General features: G+C 42.3%; 1 protein-coding gene across 11 annotated transcripts in view; it reads right to left on the bottom strand.

Moving 5' to 3' along the window:
- fryl (furry homolog, like) overlaps nucleotides 1-21,167 on the bottom strand; it is a 230,625-nt gene that overhangs the window by 14,192 nt on the left and 195,266 nt on the right. For 10 of the 11 annotated variants that reach the window (XM_060917412.1, XM_060917413.1, XM_060917403.1 and 7 more), the window contains 10 exons: nucleotides 19,931-20,131; nucleotides 19,543-19,704; nucleotides 19,319-19,393; nucleotides 18,216-18,392; nucleotides 14,393-14,593; nucleotides 13,200-13,382; nucleotides 7,594-7,883; nucleotides 2,055-2,262; nucleotides 1,768-1,917; nucleotides 1,366-1,464 (listed from right to left, as the gene is read on the bottom strand). In XM_060917412.1, coding sequence (XP_060773395.1) covers nucleotides 1,366-1,464; nucleotides 1,768-1,917; nucleotides 2,055-2,262; nucleotides 7,594-7,883; nucleotides 13,200-13,382; nucleotides 14,393-14,593; nucleotides 18,216-18,392; nucleotides 19,319-19,393; nucleotides 19,543-19,704; nucleotides 19,931-20,131 — 1,746 coding nt within the window. The remainder of the gene's footprint in view (nucleotides 1-1,365; nucleotides 1,465-1,767; nucleotides 1,918-2,054; nucleotides 2,263-7,593; nucleotides 7,884-13,199; nucleotides 13,383-14,392; nucleotides 14,594-18,215; nucleotides 18,393-19,318; nucleotides 19,394-19,542; nucleotides 19,705-19,930; nucleotides 20,132-21,167) is intronic. The other variant, XM_060917410.1, reaches the window with a different exon arrangement.

The raw sequence follows: 21,167 nt of genomic DNA, 5'->3' as shown, positions 1-21,167 counted from the left end.
AACAATAAACTGGTAATAAAAGACAACCAGAACAATCTCGGCCACGGAGTTTGACCTTTTGTAAATATAACCTGGTAAGTCTTTCATAGTGTGCTGTTTGAAGCTGCTCTGAAGTGACCGAGGGAAGTTAGTGAACATGAATGACTCTATACGCAGGGCTCTACAGTGCGCACATTTCACTCGCATTTGCGAGCGAATTTTTCGGCATGCGAACGACGAAAAAAAAAAAAAACGCGCATTCGTGCGAGGGCTTCTTGCGGCCGACAATTTAGGAAAGCGCTGAGCACAGACGCGACGAGTTTAACATTCTAAAATGTATCAAACGTTAAACTGCAAAGTATGTAAATCCAGCGCTGGATAGCCTACCTAATATAGTGTAACGAGTAACGGCCTGTATTGTTGCAAGTGTGTGTGTTCGGTGTTGTGTACGTGCGTGCGTGTTCTGCCTGCGCCTTGCTCCCTGTCTGTAGTTGCGTGCATTGCCTCTGTCTTGCACTGCGGTGGTTCCCACGGTAGTCCGGGGGGGAGGGGGGGGTGTTACATTTTTTTTGCCGTTCTGCCATGCTAGTGCGTTTTACCGGGACATGAGGTTTCAGCATTTTTATTCTCGGTCTGTAGCTTGAATAAGTTTAGGCTACTGAATAACACTTGCAGTTAAAGTTGAGTCTGGTGCTTTTGTGCTGATGCTACAATAGCCTACTATCACAATAAATATCCCCCGTAACATTTCCCGTTTTCTACTCATCTTTCTGTGATTGCCCCTCTTTCCCACGGTTGTATGTTGTGGGTGTGGCATTAGGTGGGAAAAGTGCTTTTTAGGGATTCATCATATCATTCAACTGAGAGCTGGTTCGGACCGAGCTGAGAAATATATTCGCTATGCAGAGAATAACGGCGTTTTTTAAAAGCAATGATGGTGGAAACGAATAAAAGAACGGACGAGGAAGAAAGTGTAGAACGACGGGAGAAGGCGCGGGAAAATTATATAAATTCAACCCTCAGTGGTTAAAAGATTTTGAGTGGCTGGAGTATGACGCTACTACTAATATGATGAATGAACAAACAGTAGCTAAACAGAGAGCAGAGCTCAGCACAGCTTGAGCTCTGCTCTCTGTTTAGCTACTGTTTGTTCATTCATTCATTCATTCATTCTCAATTGAATTTTGCATTTTGTGTGTTGGTGTGCCTAAGGTTTGCGCTGCAATAAACCTTTAAAATGAAAACCTACTTGTGCTTTTTTCCCTGTGCTCCTAAAATTTTTTAACTTAGGAGCACGTGTGCTCCTGAAAAAAAAAAAAAAAAAGTTAGTGTAGAGCCCTGTCTATACGTACAGTATATTATTACTGATAGATGTTCAGTGCTCACCTGTTCAGCTGCCTCTCTTTTGCCATTGTATGTGTCCAGGTGCTCCTGCAACTCCAGTACGCTGAATTTTAATGTCTCCAACAGCCCACAAGAAACCAGCTGGAGCACACGCACCCAAACAAATGTACAGCATAGCAATGCAGTCAGACGTCATGCGTGACGAGCTCGAGGACTGTATCTCATTTTATTTACAGAAATTATAAAAAGACTAAATTTATTCAAATTACATTTTATTAAAAGCTTTGTGCATCTGTGTATACCAATGCAAAGGTGCTTATTTCAATATTGAATACTATTTCAATAAAAAAAGTTTCCTTTTTGATGCAGATTGAGTGCCCTCTCTAACATCTCAAACAAATTTAATTACGACTAAAGGGAAGCCATAAGTTGCCTCAAACTCACAGTCTCTGCATCCAGTAAGACTGTAGGGCACTGCGAGCAGGAGGTCATGACCTCAAGGGAACTGAGGAACTGGTTTCCCATTCGCTGGAGCCCGTCACCAAGAAAACGTACTGAAGTGTGGGTAATTGAGTCAAATTTTCTTTGAATGTGCTGGAGAAAGAAGGGGTACAAAACAAAAACAAAACAGCATTACATGTACATACATACATTATAGTACATGTGGGATCTGTACATGCTTGATATATATTTATTAAAAAACCAAAAAACACAACACCCCCCACACACACCTGGAAGAGACGAGAGAACACGTGAAAAGTGTAGACAGCACAGGATCCGTCCATATCGGATAACATCTGGTTGACGTGGCAACGCCAGGCTTCCTCCTCGTCATCATAGGTGACGGGCTGGAATGCTGCCAGGATGGCAGAGAGAAAAGGAGACGGGGGTGGAGAGGATCCGAGCTCAGGGAAACCATCCGCGTCACCCTCATCCTGACTGCGCGCACACAAAATCAGGATCACATTTAGGTTCTTCTCATACAACTAATATCTTCGACACATTCCGTTTCTTTTTCATCATATCCATCTCTCTCATACACATCCTGAAACAATTTATCACCAAGCAAAAACAAAAAAAACCCCTGACATCAAGCTCTGTTTCTCCGATTCTACACTGCCCCCTAGTCTCTCCCTCTCTCTTTAAGCCCCCCTCCACCACCACCTCCCACTGCAGATGCTCTGTGCTGCAATGTAGTTTCAGCCTGGACGTACCGCAGAGGAAAAAGAAAAACATGTCTCCATCTCTTTTCCACATGCACGCGTGCACCCACCCACACTTACAGCCCGAAGGGGCCAAAGATCTTGATAAAACAGACGGAGTAGAAGTATTTAAAGCCCGTGTTGTTGAGTGGCTTGAAGGACACCGTCGTCTTCATTCTCATCCTCACCAGCAGCCTTCTCTCTTCACTCTACCCCAGCACTGCTTAAACTCAGTGTCTCTTTGGCACGCTCGCTCTCTCTGCAGTCTTCATACTCACTGCCTCTTCTATTCTTCACGTCATCTTTCCTTGTCTCCTATTATTTTTCGCTCTCTTTCTCACCGTGATCTGATACTGTGCTGCGTTATCAATCGGTTTTACGTTACCCTCACCCCACCCCCAATGCCGCACGCAAATGCACACGGAGGCAGTTTACGACGTGTGAGACAGATCTCCGGCAGACATTACAGCCAGGCAGAGCAGAGATGGACCCTTCCTTCCTACACTACACTAGAACACGAGTTAAAACTGGAGTGCTGCCACGCATGGCGTTAAACCAAATGGTAAAGTCAGTGTCTCCTGAGAGGACAAGCAATTGATGGAAAGCTTTTTGCTTTAACATCTTTATTGCAGTTTGGAGACTAATGCCATCTGTGCTGGATCGGGCTACAGTCACATCAACTTATTTGCTGAATGCTGAACGTCCCAAAAAAAAAAAAAAGCTGGACAACCTTGAAACCAATGTCCTGGTGTGACAGCTGAACCAGAATCAGAGCCAAACATAAGCACAGCTAAGACACTCTTAAAATAACAACTCTACTAACAGTAGGATGGACCAGATCTCACAAAACTTACAGTGAATAAAAACTAACAAAGAAAAGTCTTGCATATTAACTAAGAAAACTTAGCTTGTTTATTTAACAACATTCTAAAACGCACAGGTTTTAGATCAGTTTATACCACAGTGCTGTTCAACTCTCGAATCTGATTGGTCAGAAGGTGCGCGATAATCGTGCACAGCTCGAATAGTAGTTCCGGCTGCAACATGAACGATAAGTTTATATTAATGCGCCTCTTCTAATACGTTATTGTTCCTATAGAGGTTTTTCCATCAACATCACGTATCCCATGGCAACCCTTTTGTCCGCCTCATTCAAGGTCAGTTCTGACAGCTGTGTGAAGGAGTTTAAGTCACGTCGCGGAAGAAATCATATACATCACTAGATTCAAAGGCTAAGCAATGATATCAGGAAAAAATAGCATTGACTCTTATGAGGTGCCTAATAATCAATGGTGCAGATAAATTGACAGATATCCAGCAGTTTCGTTCTTGGACATTGTGTCTCACCTGGTTCTAAAAACAAGCTCATACTCCGTTGATGAATTTCAAGCTTATAAAAGCTTAGAAGCATACAACCAGTTTGTGTGTGGATGGGTGAGAGAAATCAGTGTTAAAAAAGTTCCAGAGAAGAATTTAACGATCATTATCGGACGGGTAAGTGTCCTCGTGTTTTGTCTGTAACTTCAGCTTGCTCGTATCGTGGTAGTTTTCAATTTTGATTTGTAGTATTTTGGATCATATTGAAACAATTTCTCTGTGGGGAAAAAAGTATTTGGGATACTTAAATGACAATTCGAAACAGTTTATGAAAAATATTTAGTCGTAATTGGTGTGAAAAAGTCTTGTATAGCTCTTCAAATATTTACTTCCTAGGGTTAGAATAATGAACATCATATTGCTGCAAATATTTAGCTCGTATTACTTTCACAAAATAAACCCCAGTAAATTAAGCTTATTTTGCCTCTTATACAATAATATAGTATGTATAATTGAAATACAGCATTACTGAAATGCTGTATTTCAATTATACCTACTATATGCAACAAGCAGCATTATTGAAATACATCCACTTATTTTTCCGTTTCCAGTTGAGAGTACGTCGTGCGCATTCCGGCTGCCGCTTCTCACCGGAGCTTATTTTATTTTCTCTTCTTTTTTAATATTTATTTATTTAGTGTGGGTTTTTTTGTGCAGTTTGATGTTTGAGTGGTTTTGCCCGCCAGCTGTGGTGTAGCTCCGGACCCAGTTTTGGGCGTCGGTTCCCTCCGGGCCTTGGTTCGCCGTGGGTGATGCCTGTGCTCCCGGCTATGGACTGCAGTGAGCTTGTTGCTCATTTTAACATCGTGGTTGTCAAGTGCTCTGTGCAGCAGTGCTTTAGTGCTTGGCATGATGTTCTGAGCAATGCTGCTTGGTGGCGTCGTGGCAGCTGTGCAGGCAGTTTGGGACATACCAGCGGCTCTGTGCGGCAGTGCGCCTGTGCTCACTTTGTGGATCCATGGCGTGGTGTTCCGACCGATGTTGCTTGGTGGCGTCGCAGTGGCTGTGCTGGTGGTGTGGGACTTGTTTTTGTGTGCCTTTTGGTGGGACTGTGGCTGCTACGTCATTGGAATGACATCCTGACCTTTATTTGGTGGACTCCCCCCCATAATTGTAAAGCAACCTTGGGTTTTGAGAAAGGCACTATATACAATTTATAATAATAATAATACAATTATAAAAATGGGTCAAACCTAAGTGAAAATGATCAGAGCAGACTCGACTGTACTTTGATGGCGTCCATTCTTTACGATTTAGGTTCACCAGCCACTGATGTCTTCTTTTCATAGAAATGTCTATAGTTTTCTGCCCCGATGCAATATCACACCAGGAATGTGGAAATATGCCTTTCTGTCATGGTTTGAATAAGCAAAAACTAGACCAAAAAAAAAAAAATTTGACCATGTTTATGTCCTTTCCTCACTACTTCATTGTATTTGAATCAAAGGTTGACCTTAAACTAGTCTGGTTAACACCAGACCATATCACAAGTGAAATATGGTCTGGAATCCACCTATTGAATTTCTCGTAGGGGAGGTGTGGTTTACGATTGTCAACGGCCGTTTATTGGACGTTGCGAATGTCTATCATTTGGCGTATACGTAGCCCATGGCCAATCATGGCAGTTGTACCCGGTGATGTAGTTAGAGCGACGAAGAAAGACTGTAACGCCAAACGCTGTTCTTTTTTTAAAACAAACTTTCGCTCTAAACTATTCAGAACAGTGTCTAAAGCTTGATCGAAAGTTTGGTTTGTATTGCTCTCCGCCATGTTAAATGTGATCCGTAAACAGTCCCAAATAAACTACAAGCTTCCGTTTGTCGAGTAGTACGCGTCACCGTCTTTCCACCCCTCCCCACTCTCTGATTGGCTCCCTAACTCAGGTGAGCCTTTAGACCATAGTTTCCATGCTGTCTTTTCAGATCGGAACGATTGTGCAAAGCAGCATGGGATTTCCCAGGCTAACCTTAAACATGGCCGCCATTGGAAACTTGACGTCACATGAAAAACCTCTATTGGATGTATATGGTAGGAATCTAGGATTTCTATAGTAACACTGTTTCTAGAGGGTGCACCACATAACAGAAGACTAATAATAAACACATTTAAAAATGTGGTTAACAAAGTAAAATATATAATCGTTGATGTGGGCGGCATTTTTGTTCAGAGACATTTACAGAAGGAGTTTTGAGCATCAGTGCTTTGTAACAGTCATGCTGCTTTTCAAAGTTGCCCAGCAGGAAGAGTCTTCAGGACAGAAGAGCTCATGCATTACAATTTCTCAGTTAAATGACGAGCTGGCTTTTTTTTTTTATAAAAGATTGAGAAAGCACTAGAGAGCGAGCGATATTATGTCTAGGTCACTGCTGTGAGGTCTTACTGTTTTGGTCCATTAGCAATTTGTTTTGCCTACTCAGAATATCAGAGACCCCAACACAGGGCCAAACAGCCAAGCTGATCACCAAATGGTAAAATGATCATCCTAGTACAGGCTGTAAACTCTCATTATGTAGTTCTATAAACAACGAATAACCACTAGGAACAGTCACCATCACCGGATTGCATTCCTGGATATCGTCAACAAGGTCAGGAGGTGACTATACGATTTATATAACATCTCATCTCATTATCTGTAGCCGCTTTATCCTGTTCTACAGGGTCGCAGGCAAGCTGGAGCCTATCCCAGCTGACTACGGGTGAAAGGCGGGGTACACCCTGGACAAGTCGCCAGGTCATCACAGGGCTGACACATAGACACAGACAACCATTCACACTCACATTCACACCTACGCTCAATTTAGAGTCACCAGTTAACCTAACCTGCATGTCTTTGGGGAAACCGGAGCACCCGGAGGAAACCCACGCGGACACGGGGAGAACATGCAAACTCTGCACAGAAAGACCCTTGTCGGCCACGGGGCTCGAACCCGGACCTTCTTGCTGTGAGGCGACAGCGCTAACCACTACACCACCGTGCCACCCATTTATATAACATTTGCAATAAATATTCTCATACTTCCTGTCCGAATGACTTTGGTTCTAGTTACAAGGAACCCTGGTGGTTATCTGGTGTTCACAGAACCACAGTAGCAGATGTAGCTAATTCTATTTCACCCCCTTCCAATAACCCGGGCGTATGAGATGGATAACGAATGCCATGCATTATCCTGAGGAACCTAAAAATGGGCTGGAAAGGTGTTTAGAGATGACTCAATGAGAAACGTCACCAGACGGTGGGCGGTGTGGAAAAATCTCAGTGGAGACCTCACACGTGAAGGACTGAGATGAGTACCATACTGAGTGATAAGAACAGTTTGTGATCAGACAGCTCCGTGAGTGATAACTAACCATGGTAGCACACCAACAGTAGAACTTAACAAGTGCTGCCAGTTAAGGAGCTCCTAACAGGATCTGAAAGAATATGAAAATTGTACTCCAAAGCTGAAGAGATTACATGACCTGGTAGGGGCCTATTGCTAACTTCGAAGGCCAGGATACTAGTATACCTGACTGTAGTCAGAAGAAGAAGGTGCGCATGAGGTTGGAAAATCTGTCACTGCAGAACTGATCAAAGTCCACCAACCAAAAACATGCAGCCAAAAGAGACTGCACAGAAAGCACTTCTCCTCAGATGTAAACCATTAAGCTGTACATTTCTACATTATAGATCCCACCTGCTGCTCTCTCTCACCTGGACATGCCAGAGAAGTCAGCTTCTTCTTCTTCACACCTCTCATCGAGCTCCTTGAGTGCTAGGGTCACATCTTCATCACACACCGAGTCCGGTGCGGTCTCTTCTTCACAAAGTGATCCAGGTGGACTGTCCATGCCTAGAGGTGGAGGAGCAGGGTCTGGGTCATCAGGAGGGTCAGGGAGCTCACACAGCTCTGGGGGGTCTGACGGTAAAGGGGGGGCACTGCAAAAGCCCGTGTCCTCACTGACACTGCTGCTCAGCTCATCCACTGCCATCACGCTAGCCTCCTGTAAATACATAATCGCGGTCAAGACCGTTTCTCTGTTACAAATACCACTATTTATAAGACACTTTGCATGTACTGGAATATTTATGATATATTCAAATGCTATTAAGACAGTAAAAAGAATGCATTCTGGACTCCTAAAAGAAGCCAATTTTTTTGTCCTTCTTGCAAAATCAGTTAAGGCCCAAGGTTTAAGCTATAGATACACAACTACTTACTGTAGCCCATTCATCCAAACCCCACTCTATTCTATCCATCAGTGGAACCGGACCACCACAACTGGACCACCATTAAACAGATGTTATTTAAGTGGAGGATCATTCACAACAGAGTAGAGAGATCCTGACACGGTACTGTGTGGCGCTGGTATGAGTTTATCACATACAGATAAACACCTCAATATTACTGTCTGTTAATCAGTTAATGCAAAGAAAAGATGAGCTAGAGTCCGCTGTACAGCTACATGTCTGAAAAAGTGGCCTGGGAGTATACACTGTTTCAGCCTTGATGCAGGCATGTGTGTGTGTTGTGGTTACATTCCCATACTGAGCATAGACCACCACCAGAGTGGTGCTCCAATGGTGGTTCCACCACAGATGGAAGGGGCAGGAGGTGTGTGTGGAAGATGAGGTTGTTTAAATCAAACACGGAACGCTTTGCAAACAAAAACACCCCCCGCCTCTCTTTACATGAGCTTGGCACTATTTGGACATGTAACATTATTTCTGTGGTTGCCTGGAATTGAAGCAGGAGGAATGGAGGCCATCTTGTTTGTGTAATATTTAAAAAGTATAATGCTGACTTTAGACTAAGACTGAAAAAACATCAATGCTTGATCGTGACAGAAATTCAAGCCAATTAGCCAGAGATCAAATCCTGGCCACCCAACTAGGGAACACTTTGAAGCAGCAGTTTATAAAATACAGCCATTCTAGAGACCCAGAGACGCTGCTCCTTTTAGCAAACAAGAGAGATCAATACATTTCGGCACAGAGCTCATTTATCACCACACACTTATGATGCAAATGTAACCTCTAGAACGCAGACATCACAAATAAGGCGTAGTGCTCTCTCCTTGGACTCGTAATTAAATTTACATAGATCGAGTTCAAACGTGGGGTAAAAAATTTAAAATAAAACAAAACTTGCAGGATAACAAGAAACTTTGATATTTGATAGCTGACCAAAAGATGTTACCTAAATGCAAGGCTGTTTCATTTGCCATGCTGAACATCAGAACTGCTGGTGATCAAAAAAAATTACACAGCAAACAAGAAACTGCGAGTCCACAAAGTCAATCACCCCCCCCCCCTTTTTTTTTTTAAAGAGATGAATGACACGTACAAGTAAAAAGTGCTAGGCATTTCCTGCTATTTTCCGGTTTCTTTATCCTTTCTTAAGAGTGTAGCGCTTCAATAAAGTACACAGCAAGGATGGTGGCTGTCAGCCAAAGGAGGATTTAGTATTATAGAAAGCTTTTAGAGGGGACAACTGTAATGGAGAAGCTGATAAGATTAATCAGACCTCATTATACTAAAAGCCGAAGGAATGATAATGGAAGATGTCCTTGGACTAAAATTAGGACTAGACTGGACTGAACTAGGACTGACTGGACTTGAGAGTTTAGAAGCGTCATGATCATATGATAAGGAAATGTGCAGTGCTCCTTGCCTTCACTGAGAGATACTAATGCAGTTATGAATAATGTGTGCTTGAGAATATTTCATCTTGTAAGATGCAAAAACTTTTCATTTTCTATTCTTGCTTATCTGTTGCAGGTCACGGGTGAGCAATCCCAGTTGGCACTGGGTGACTGGGCGAGAGGTGGGGTAGACCCTGGACAGATCTCCAGTGATCCAAAAACACATCAAATATTTACATTGACTGTGGTGGATTAACACGGTGTCTCAAGGATCCAAATTTTTGCCTTTTTAAGGTACCCATTTATGTAGATTTAATTGCAGTGCTTAAGGTTTGAATGAATATCAAATTTGGAAACAGCCCCATGTCCTCCTACATCTGTGACAGCTGCCTAGCTAGTTAATTTTCCAGTTATCATTTATTAAAAAGGTAGAAATAAGTGTAAAACAAGCTGCCGGAGGAAATGGGATTGGCTGTCGTCACTGAGGGTCAGAATTAGTTTTCAGAACGGGAAAGCTTCAGGCTGGTGTGGGATGTGATTTAGTTTTACAGTTTTATTGTGGAACCAATCTGACAGCAACTACAGATATTTTCACTGCTCATTAAATAGGTTTGTAAACTTTATAACATGTTGGATAATTGGATCCTCCCCTCCACACACGCTCACCAACCCCCCCGACCAAACTGCACTATCACCATTTGCACTACCGTTTATTCATACTGCGTTTTGTATATACTGCAAATATCTACATCAATGCACTATAGTACATTCATATCGCACATCTGTACATACTGTAAATATCTATATCATTCCATACCCTGCAACTTCTGTACATTTATTTTTGTATATTACACTTATGTCATTTACTGCTAGGCACTTCTGGTTAGATGCAATCTGCATTTCGTTGCCTTGTACCCGTGACATGTGCAATGACAAAGTTGAATCTAATCTAATCTAATTAGCAGGTTAGCTCGGAAGCTAGAATAGGAGGTAAGGTGTTGGTTAGATATACTTCTTATGAATTGCAAAAACTCTTCTTGTTTACATTAAAAAAAAACAAAACAAAAAAAACCATTCTACATTAGACTGGTACCAAAATCCAGAATTGTGACACCCAAAGGCATTTTTGAGACAAAGTCGGCAAACAGTCTTATTTTGTCAATTTGGATGTGCCGAATTCAAATCTGCAATATGCCGAGCTCTATCCGACCTCTGTTGACCTCTAGAGGTCATTGAACTTTGGGCCTGTAAACGTCTCAGCTGAACCCAGTTTCTCAGCTTTCTAAGGAATGAAATGTACTAAAATGATTAATGAAGTTAGCAAATGGCCTTGTTTGTTAAATGTTTGGGTGCTGAATTCATTTTTCATTTGTAAAACGACATATGACCTCTGATAACCTCAAGGTCATTAAACTTGGCCTATCTATGCATTTAACGGCATTTTTAAACTGACTTTACTCCCCCAAAAAGAATATGAACAGACAAAAAACAAATAGAAAGGAACAAATACAACATTAAATGCCAGTCCATGTACATGTGACTTACTTTTCACAATGAGAATGCCTAGGCGATCACCTTACATAACAGTGCATTACATTTAGCAGTTATTGCTTATACAAAGCTACTGAAAAAAGGACAAATTCAGCAGCATACAAAATGTGGGGGCATACAGGGTATCCAGGTTAATCAGGGTTAGTATATAAGAGTTTTTTTCTTTGTTGTTTGTTTTTTGTTTTGTTTTAAACGGGGTAAAGCCTTTACAAAAAACAAACAACAAAGAAAAAAACTCTCATATATACTAACCCTGATCAACCTGTATACCCTGTATGCCCCCACATTTTGTATGCTGCTGAATCTGTCCTTTTTTCAGTAGCTTTGTATAAACAATAACCGCTAAATGTAATGCAATGTTATGTCGCCTAGGCATTCTCATTGTGAAAAGTCAGTCACATGGACTGGCATTTAATGTTGTATTTGTTCCTTTCTATTTGTGTTTTGTCTGTTCATATTCTTTTTGGGGGAGTAAAGTCAGTTTAAAAATGCCGTTAAATGCATAGGCCTATAGGCCAAGTTTAATGACCTTGAGGTTATCAGAGGTCATATGTCGTTTTACAAATGAAAAATGAATTCAGCACCCAAACATTTAACAAACAAGGCCATTTGCTAACTTCATTAATCATTTTAGTACATTTCATTCCTTAGAAAGCTGAGAAACTGGGTTCAGCTGAGACGTTTACAGGCCCAAAGTTCAATGACCTCTAGAGGTCAACAGAGGTCGGATAGAGCTCGGCATATTGCAGATTTGAATTCGGCACACCCAAACTGACAAAATAAGACTGTTTGCCGACTTTGCCTCAAAAATGCCTTTAACTCCTTAAATAAGCACTTTTTTGAATTTTGGTACCAGTCTACATAGGCAGTTGCACATCACACCAAGATTTGTTCCTGATAATGAAACATGAGGTTTGCATTTTCAGTGCCGACACCATTTTCCAAACCGGTCCTCCAGAACCCACAAACAATCCCGTTAGAGAAAATGAAATACCTGGGAGAGGATACAAATACTGTGCTTTGGGTAGCACTGTAATAAAGTTAATGGAACAGATGCAGTTAGTTAAATGACAGTGTTAGTGAGCTGCGGTAGGAAGCAATGCAAAGCTTGTTAATGACAAAACTCTTATGCTCAATCCCAGTGGCGTATGTGAAGCTTTACTAAATACTCACTCCATGCTTGCAGCTCCAGGTTAGGATGTTTGTCCGACAAGGTTTTTAAGACAGTTAACGTCTGTGGTTTTGTACATTCTCACTCAATCCAATTTTAGCACAGCTGGCCTGAGGTGTCTCATTCCTAATAGCAATCTTCACCCAAATCAACCCAACTGACAAGCAAGCCCCACCCACACACAGGGTTCGTACAGATTGCCGATTTGGTTTAAATTCATTTCATTTCCACCATCACTTTCGAAGTGACAGATTTTGTCCATATCGGCAACATACAAGTCATAAGTTGGTGAGAGAGAGTTTATATGACACTCTTTATAGGTTAAACCTTCTGAACGTAATTCAAAAACTAGGTTCGTTAGCATAACACTAGCTTGCTGTACGATGTTCAAATTATTTTATTTCAGTACACAAGTGTTACAATGCCTTCGCAGGTTATTTGGCACAAATTATAACTTTCAATACCTTGACATTTATGCAGAACTTGCGATATACCTTCCACAGGTAACGGCAGTCTACCTTTCATTTTCTCAGTAGTGACTTCTGAATGTTTGTCTGAATTTCAAGCATCTGTACGAACCCTGCACTCAGCAAGAAAATCACTGAACGATTGCAACAAATAAGTATGGAGGAAAAAAAAAAAGCATTTACAGCATCACTAGGAAAAGAGGAAAAAGGAAAAGCGGCAGAAGACTTTCGCTGTGTCAGTGATTCGACACAGTGAGCTAGTGAACAGGGAATGGTGTTGCACAGGGTCAAATTTTAAGACCGCTACAGCTTTAACACCATGACCATCCCTGATAGTGAATAATAAAGTCAAAAGGCGTGGAGATCCTTTAATAACAGCTGTAAGGATAAGAAAGCTAAAAACACCAGGCAAACCACACAGATTAAAGGCAATAGCTAGAAAGCACCCGTGCACCAGAATTCATCGAGGCTCCTGATTGATCCCACCTCAGGCAGCTGGCTCATATTGCTGTCAGAATGCGTGGTCTCATGGATAGGGCTGTCTGGGCGGGGCAGTGGTGGGGTGGGCAGAGCTTCCTCAGTGAGGATACTACTGGAAGACTCCTGGGATTGCTGTAGAGAATCCAAGTGATTGGACGTGGCGTCATCAGTAGCAGAGTCACTATTGAGCTATGTGAAAACACAAATGGTGAACTTTTTAGGACAATACCAAAGCTATACTATATATTTATATCCACACGTACTTGGAATCATGTTGCCTTGCATGCAAACATGCCATCGTTGGCCAAATACTAGTTATAATTAGCATGACTTAAAACCTCGAGCTGCAACCATTACTTTTGCCAGCATTTACATCCTAGTCCAACATTTGTCCAAGTAAATATCTCATTCCTCACGTTCACCATGGCATGCTGCATGCTAGCAGAATAAAGCTTGGAAAAAGAAAAAACACCCAAAACAAACCCTTTAGTGTCACTCAGACACGGCATGGAAAGAGTAAGAGTTGGAAAAGGAAGCGGAAGTAAGCTTCCACCCCAAAGCACAAAAAAGATCACAAAATTGTTCGCCACTGCTCTGTCAGCTCAGCTGATACAAGCTCGGCAGTAAAGGGCCGGTGTGCCATAGCAAGCAGAGAGGAGTTAGAGAAAGTCTATGAAAAGCTTGGAGATTTAAATGAAATGTACAGCATATACACATTGTCATGCTCAAATAAAAGCATGCGATTGTATATTCCAGATGGATTCAGAGCTGAGTTCATGCTATGAAGTGTTTTTATTTATTGTCAGGGAATCTCATATGCTCATGCATATTCAGTGGTTCTAATGAAGTTATTTAAAGGAAAAGACTCCAAAAAAAGAGGAGAAAAATAGTCACGTGTGTCTTTACTTACCACCAAAGAATAAAAAGCGTAATCAAAATAAACAAGGGCTTTAGAAAGATACTTCGGGAAGGCAATGTACAGTGGGCAGTAGGCTTGGCTGGGCAGAAGAGGGGGTAGAAGGTGTTGGACTGAAGATGATTGGGTTTTGTGAGCTACGGGCAGAAGCAAGCGTCTAACCACCCACAGCTGAAACGTGGCAGCATCTAAGCCCAGCTTGGCACAGACACACCATGCCGGAGGCCCGTGTAAATGAAAGGGCCCCGGATATTAGAAGGGGGGGAGGGGGTATAGGACTTACGAGGTTGGAGCGGGTGAGAATCTGGCTAGCGCTCAGTACCTCCTCCTCAGATGACTCATCCGTATCTTCTTGGTTGGTCAGATTGAGGCTTGGCGTGCTGCCTGTGTACTGGCACTCCTGCAATGACGGTGTGTCACCTTTGTCCATGCTGTCCAGAGAGCGCCGCCGCACGCCCCAGTTAAAGTTGTCCATGCTCTCACCCTGAGAAAAAGTGCATACAGGAACACTGGTCAGAGACGAACACCACACAACATTCCTAGTTTAGTCTCCATGCCATTCATAAAGACTTTGAGATGAAAGGTATGTGCATGGAAGGAAAGAACAAACGCCAATAAACAACCACGTTGGACAAGGAACACAAAGGGAGAAATAATGGATAGTAAAACTTGGTATTTACCAAAACGTACCTATAATATATAGACACGCAAACACAGTAGCACAAAGAAAACGATGCAACTAGCTTTCAGATCTGGATAGTGATACAGAAAGCTAAAATCATTTCACCTAAAGAACCGACAAAGCAGTTCATAAAAGTCAGCAGCCCAAGCCAAATTTCATATACTGAAATGCTCACAAACCATTAACAATCTAAGCCTAATTAAATGGACACACGCTAAAGATGTACGCGGGCTGCATAAAGGAATTGCTGAGAAACAACGAACTGTTTGACTTTATTTTATATTGGAAGAAACACCTTACGACTGAAAACGGTACAACTGAACACTAAGCAGGGAGTGACAGCACTCTACAAGCCACAGGCCTGACACAGAAACTTACCTGCATCTCCTGAACGCAAGAAAAGGGGAAAGACAACAGTCGTGTTAGAGGCAAGAGTCAGAAAGCTCAAAAATCACACACAGAATCACAAACAAAATAAGGAATGAATGAATGAATGGAGAAACTGCTGAGCTTTACGGCCTACAAGACTCATTAGATGCATTGTAATTAGCTAGCTACTCACTCGGAAGCTGTAACTCATCCTCAATTTCTTTCATCCCTTATTGTCCTGTCTTGATTTAACCGTCACCACTATTAGCGTACAGTTGTGCTCATAAGTTTACATACCCTGGCAGAATTTTTGCTTTCTTGGCCTTTTTTCAGAGAATATGAATGATAACACAAAAACTTTTTTCCCCACTCATGGTTAGTGGTTGGGTGAAGCCATTTATTGATAAACAACTGTGTTTTCTATTTTTAAATCATAATGACAACAAAAAACATCCAAATGACCCTGATCAAAAGTTTACATACCCCAGTTCTTAATACCGTGTATTGCCCCCTCTAACATCAATGACAGCCTGAAGTCTTTTGTGGTAGTTGTGGATGAGGCTCTTTATTTTCTCAGATGGTAAAGCTGCCCATTCTTCTTGGCAAAAAGCCTCCAGTTCCTGTAAATTCCTGGGCTGTCTTGCATGAACTGCGCGCTTGAGATCTCCCCAGAGTGGCTCAATGATATTGAGGTCAGGAGACTGAGATGGCCACTCCAGAACCTTCACTTTGTTCTGCTGTAGCCAATGACAGGTCGACTTGGCCTTGTGTTTTGGATCGTTGTCATGTTGGAACGTCCAAGTACGTCCCATGCGCAGCTTCCGGGCTGATGAGTGCAAATCTGCCTCCAGTATTTGCTGATAACGTGCTGCATTCATCTTTCCTTCAGCTTTGACCAAGTTTCCTGTGCCTTTGTAGCTCACACATCCCCAAAACATCAGCGATCCACCTCCGTGCTTTACAGTAGGAATGGTGCTCCTTTCATCATAGGCCTTGTTGGCACCTCTCCAAATGTAACGTTTATGGTTGTGGCCAAAAAGTTCAATTTTGGTCTCATCACTCCAAATTATCTTGTTCCAGAAGTTTTGAGGCTCGTCTCTGTGCTGTTTGGCGTAAATTTTTGTCGGTCTACCTGACCGTGGTTTGGTTTTAACAGAGCCCCTGATTTTCCATTTGTTAATCACAGTTTGTTTGAACACTGCTGACTGGCATTATCAATTCCGTGGATATCTTTTTGTATCCCTTTCCTGTTTTATACAGTTCAACTACCTTTTCCTGTAGATCCGTTGACAATTCTTTTGCTTTCCCCATGACTCAGAATCCAGAAACGTCAGTGGCTGGATGAAGGATGCAAGAGTCTGTCTGGATCCCAGAAACTCACTCAGCTTTTATGCACACACACTGATTACAAGCAAACAGATCACAGGTGAGGATGTTACCTTAATGGCCCTTTTCCACTACCCTTTTTCAGCTCACTTCAGCTCGCTTCAGCTCACTTCAACCCGACACGGCTCGCGTTTCGACTACCAAAAACCAGCACGACTCAGCTCGCTTCAGCCCTGCTTAGCCCCTAAAACTCGCACCGTTTTGGAGTGGGGCTGAAGCGAGCCAAACCGTGCCGAGTGAGGCTGGGGGCGTGAGCAGACACTCCCCTGTGCACTGATTGGTGAGGAGGAGTGTCCTCACATGCCCACACACGCCCCGCGAGTGCGCTGGGATCTGTAAACACCGCAAACCCGGAAGAAGAAGAATTACGAATTACGAGAATTTCTGAAGCCTTATGCGCCTCGCCTCATCTATACGCTCTTGCCAGTATCTGTCCGCGTTGTCGGTGACAACAAGCCACAGCACCAAGACCAGCAACACTAACGACTCCATGTCCTCCATGTTTATTGTTTACTATTCGGGTCGTGAGACTACCGCTTAAAAGCTCACTGATGTCACTGTTTGCGCTGCTTAACGACATCACCTGACGTCCACCCACTTTCGCTAACTCCACCCAATGTGTCCACCCACTTCCAGCCAGCACGGTTCAGCGCGGTTGTAGTCGAAATGCAACTCCAACAGCCCCGCTCAGCCCGACTCAGCACGGCACGGCTCAGCCCGACTCAGCCGCGTTTGTAGTGGAAGAGCAGCATTAGTAGCCATTCAAACCCATTTGTGCCAACTTCTGTGCATGTTATCAGGCCAAAATCACCAGGGTATGTGAACTTTTGATCAGGGTCATTTGGGTCGTTTCTGTTGTCATTATGATTTTAAAAAGAGAAAACACAGTCGTTTGACAATAAATGGTTTCACCCAACCACTAAGCATGAGTGGAAAAGATGTTTTTGTGTTATCATTCATATTCTCTGAAAAATGGTCAAAGGATCATAGATTCTGCCAGGGTATGTAAACTTATGAGCACAACTGTATTTGTAGCTGTCCTGTGAGTGTTGCGTCATCCTAATAATATAAATTTTCTGACACAGCCAGAACAATGGCATTGGCTGTCTTTGGTCACAATGGCACTAAATCAGCCACCAGTGAGCATCGCATACCGTACTCCTGGAAAAAAAGCTCATCCTTTACGATATGCGATTATGCCTGCGACAGCAAAATTGGGTGGATGACAGGTACAGGACTCTAGTTTGTTTGGTGTTTATGCTTTGGTCAGTGTTATACTGGTGAAAATCTAAGATTTTAAAATCCCATGACTATTCTAACATGCATGCAAGCTAGCCTTACAATCAATTACAAGGTTGAAGGACGATACTCCTCTGTTATATAAGAACTTCATGAATATGACGTAGTGTTTAAACTTCGAGTTATTTAATAAGACAAAACCTAGGGATGTCTAACGTTATTTTCAAACACGTCACTTGTATAAAAGGTACAAGTATAAAGAGTGACAAATTTTCACAAGTATTTGTTTTACACTAGAGAATCTTACTGACAAGAATATCTACCATAATAGATGAATTTAGAGTGCACATTTGTTCCCAATGACTTTCTTCTAAACGTCTAAAAATGTTATCTATTCGCAGGACAGCGACACAAGCAGATCAGTTCTCACCTCTGCGTCTTCCAGTTCTACATCCAGGAAGTCAAAGTCCTTGAACACTCCAAACTGCTGCTCACTTCCTGCATCTTCTGCCTGCCCATCCTCCTCCCGTGTCACTTCCTCTACTGTGGGGATAAGGCTGGTCTGCTGGTCACCTGCATCCAGGTCCTCATTTGAGGAGAACACGACCTGCAAGAAAAGCAAATTATATACAAGTTATAACTAGGCATGGAACGATATATCGTGTGACGATAAATCGCGATACAAATTTATGAAGATTGGAATTGATATAATTTTTTAAAAAATGAAAAATCACCATGATTTTCAAGCTGCATAATCCCTTAGTTTTTCCTTTTTTTTTTAAAAGATATTTTTTGGGCTTTTTTCACCTTTATTGGATAGGACAGTGTAGAGACAGGAAATGAGCAGGAGAGAGAGACGGGGAGGGATCGGGAAATGACCTCGGGTCAGAATCGAACCCGGGTCCCCGGATTTATGGTATGGCGCCTTATCCACCTGAGCCACGACGCCCCCCCCCTTAGTCTTTCCTAGTTGTAATTACATTGTTTATACATACAATAGTGGGAATGCACGGGACTTCACCATAAGTGCAAGTAACACAGCTCTAATGCCGTGAAAACACAAAAAAACGGATCTAAAATAGGGAACAGCGGCTGAGAGATTGACTGAACAAAACAGACTTAACTAGAAATTGGAGCCCCTTTTTTTTTATAAACAGACTGCTGAAAGCTAAGAAAGGCCTACTTCTCATTAACGTTTCTTTTTTAATAAAAGGAATATTTTAGTTAATGGGCTATTATATTTAATTCCATCCTTTACAAATATGAATAATTATTGTTGGTTATTCAGAAAACAAGTGTTTTTTTTTAATTGAACAAAAATATTTAAGTTGATAAAGAATATGAAAAACTTTTTTTTTTGGTATGAAAATTCTCATTTTAATTTTTTGTTTCAAAAATATCAAATCATGAACCCAATATCGTGAATCGAATCGCGAGTTGTTTGAATGGTTACATGCCTAATTATAACAATGCTTGGGTATGTGAACGTTGGTTAAAGTACTCAGTGGTACTGAAATGAGACATTACACTTACGGAAGGATTTTTGGGCAGGCCAGTCTCTGGTCCACACAGAGACAGGACATTCATCAGCTTCTCTCGAGTTCTCCTCTGAATTCAAAGCAGCAAAGGAAAAAGTAAACACTACTGGTGCTTTTTTTTTTTTTTTTAAACAGTGATCTAGCCCCACAGAAACTGAGGTTTGGAAAAAATGAGGTAAAAGAATAAATACAAATTTAAAAAAAAAAAAATCACTGCACCTGGGACAGCTGAGGTCTCTTCCAGCTGACTGGTACCAGGCCATTTGAGTTTGACCCAGATGATGTGGAGGATGTGCTCCTGGTCACAGCAATGACCTGAGGTTTTCCGTTACGACCGGCTGCATTGCGCTGATCTCCATACTTGTGCCCTATTATGGGTGTCTAAGAGGTTAAAAGTTTAAAAGGTGTTATTATAGTTATCATTAAAACCTGGAAGAACTAATGAGCACTAGGGGGAAGACTTAAAATCCAGAGGAAGCACTTATTCAAGCAGTAGCATCTGATAATTCAGCTGTGTGACTGTAATCAGAATTAAGATGATATGAATGAAACTAATTCTGGTTGTCCTCAGAACATCTAAAGCTTAAAAAGGGAGGACGGCGTGTACCTCGGAGATGTCAAAGTGAAAGTCCAGTGTTTTGCCAGGCAGCTCTTTGGAGGCGTTGTTGAAGATGCGCGTGAAGGTGATTTCGGGTGAACCTGACGACTCGGCACTGTAGGAGCGCTGCACCTCATCAGGTACCACCAAACAGGCAGAGCGAGACACCACCAACTTCAGAATGTTCTGGGCCTCTTTCCAATATGGGCTCTGTTACATACAAAATTACATACATTTATGGATCTGATGAGAATTTAAGACAATTACAAAAATTCTTTTGTAATCTAATAAAGGTCAAACCAACCAATGTGTATCAAAATGAGGTGCGTGTTGTGAAGACACGCCCACCTCCGATTTATACAGATATCGCCTTTCCAAAGCCCAGAAATCATATCCCATCCAAACAGTACTTATATAACAATAACAACAACTTTTACAATGAATACACCCTGCCAAACTTAAAATATGCCCATTATTTAAATACCCCCTCCCAGCATTCAGACCATCACGGCAAAACATGTAAATTAATTGAACACATCTTTTTCTTACATGGGTTTCATTGAGGTATTAAGGCCTCTGCATGCTCTTGCGACAAGGCTTTCGCAGACAGCTTTTTGCAGACAGTTGTAATTTATCGTTGAGCGGGGAGTAATAGGCGTGCGCGATGTTATTCACCGCCACAACGCAAGGGGGCGCGAAGTCGCGAAATCGCTAGGAGTAGTTGGTGGGTGTGGTTAGTGGAGTGTTTATCCTCCGGTTACTTATAATGACTAGAACTGGAGTCGTATAGATGTACGTACTTCCTCACTTCCTCGATCAACCGCTCTTCGTGCTGCTCCATCTTCACTCGTGTTTTTAAATATGCCGGTCGTGAAAACAAACCAAACCGGGAAAGCAGGGAAGCGGAAGTACGTGTACAGCGGATGTAGAGTGGAGCAATCAGAGCCCTCTTGTCTGCGACGCTGTCTGCGAGGCTTCTGCGGTGGTCACAATTTTTGGGAGGTGCGCGCAGAGCATCTGCGAAGGTGGGGGGGGCTACGCAGACGCTATCTGCGGCGCCGTCTGCGAGGACTGGGCTGTCAGCATAAATTGGCCTTTAATCCCCTCATATTATTCCAGACATAATCAGAAATAAATAACGGTTGACACATTCACTGACACAAACATTTATACAAGATTTTGGTGACAATTGGGGGGGGGGGGGGGGGGGGGGGGGGAGTAGCAGCACTCATGAAAGAAATCTTTG

Source organism: Neoarius graeffei, chromosome 3 (assembly GCF_027579695.1).
Source record: "Neoarius graeffei isolate fNeoGra1 chromosome 3, fNeoGra1.pri, whole genome shotgun sequence".
NCBI lineage: Eukaryota > Metazoa > Chordata > Actinopteri > Siluriformes > Ariidae > Neoarius > Neoarius graeffei.
This window is presented reverse-complemented; position numbering and strand designations above follow the sequence as displayed.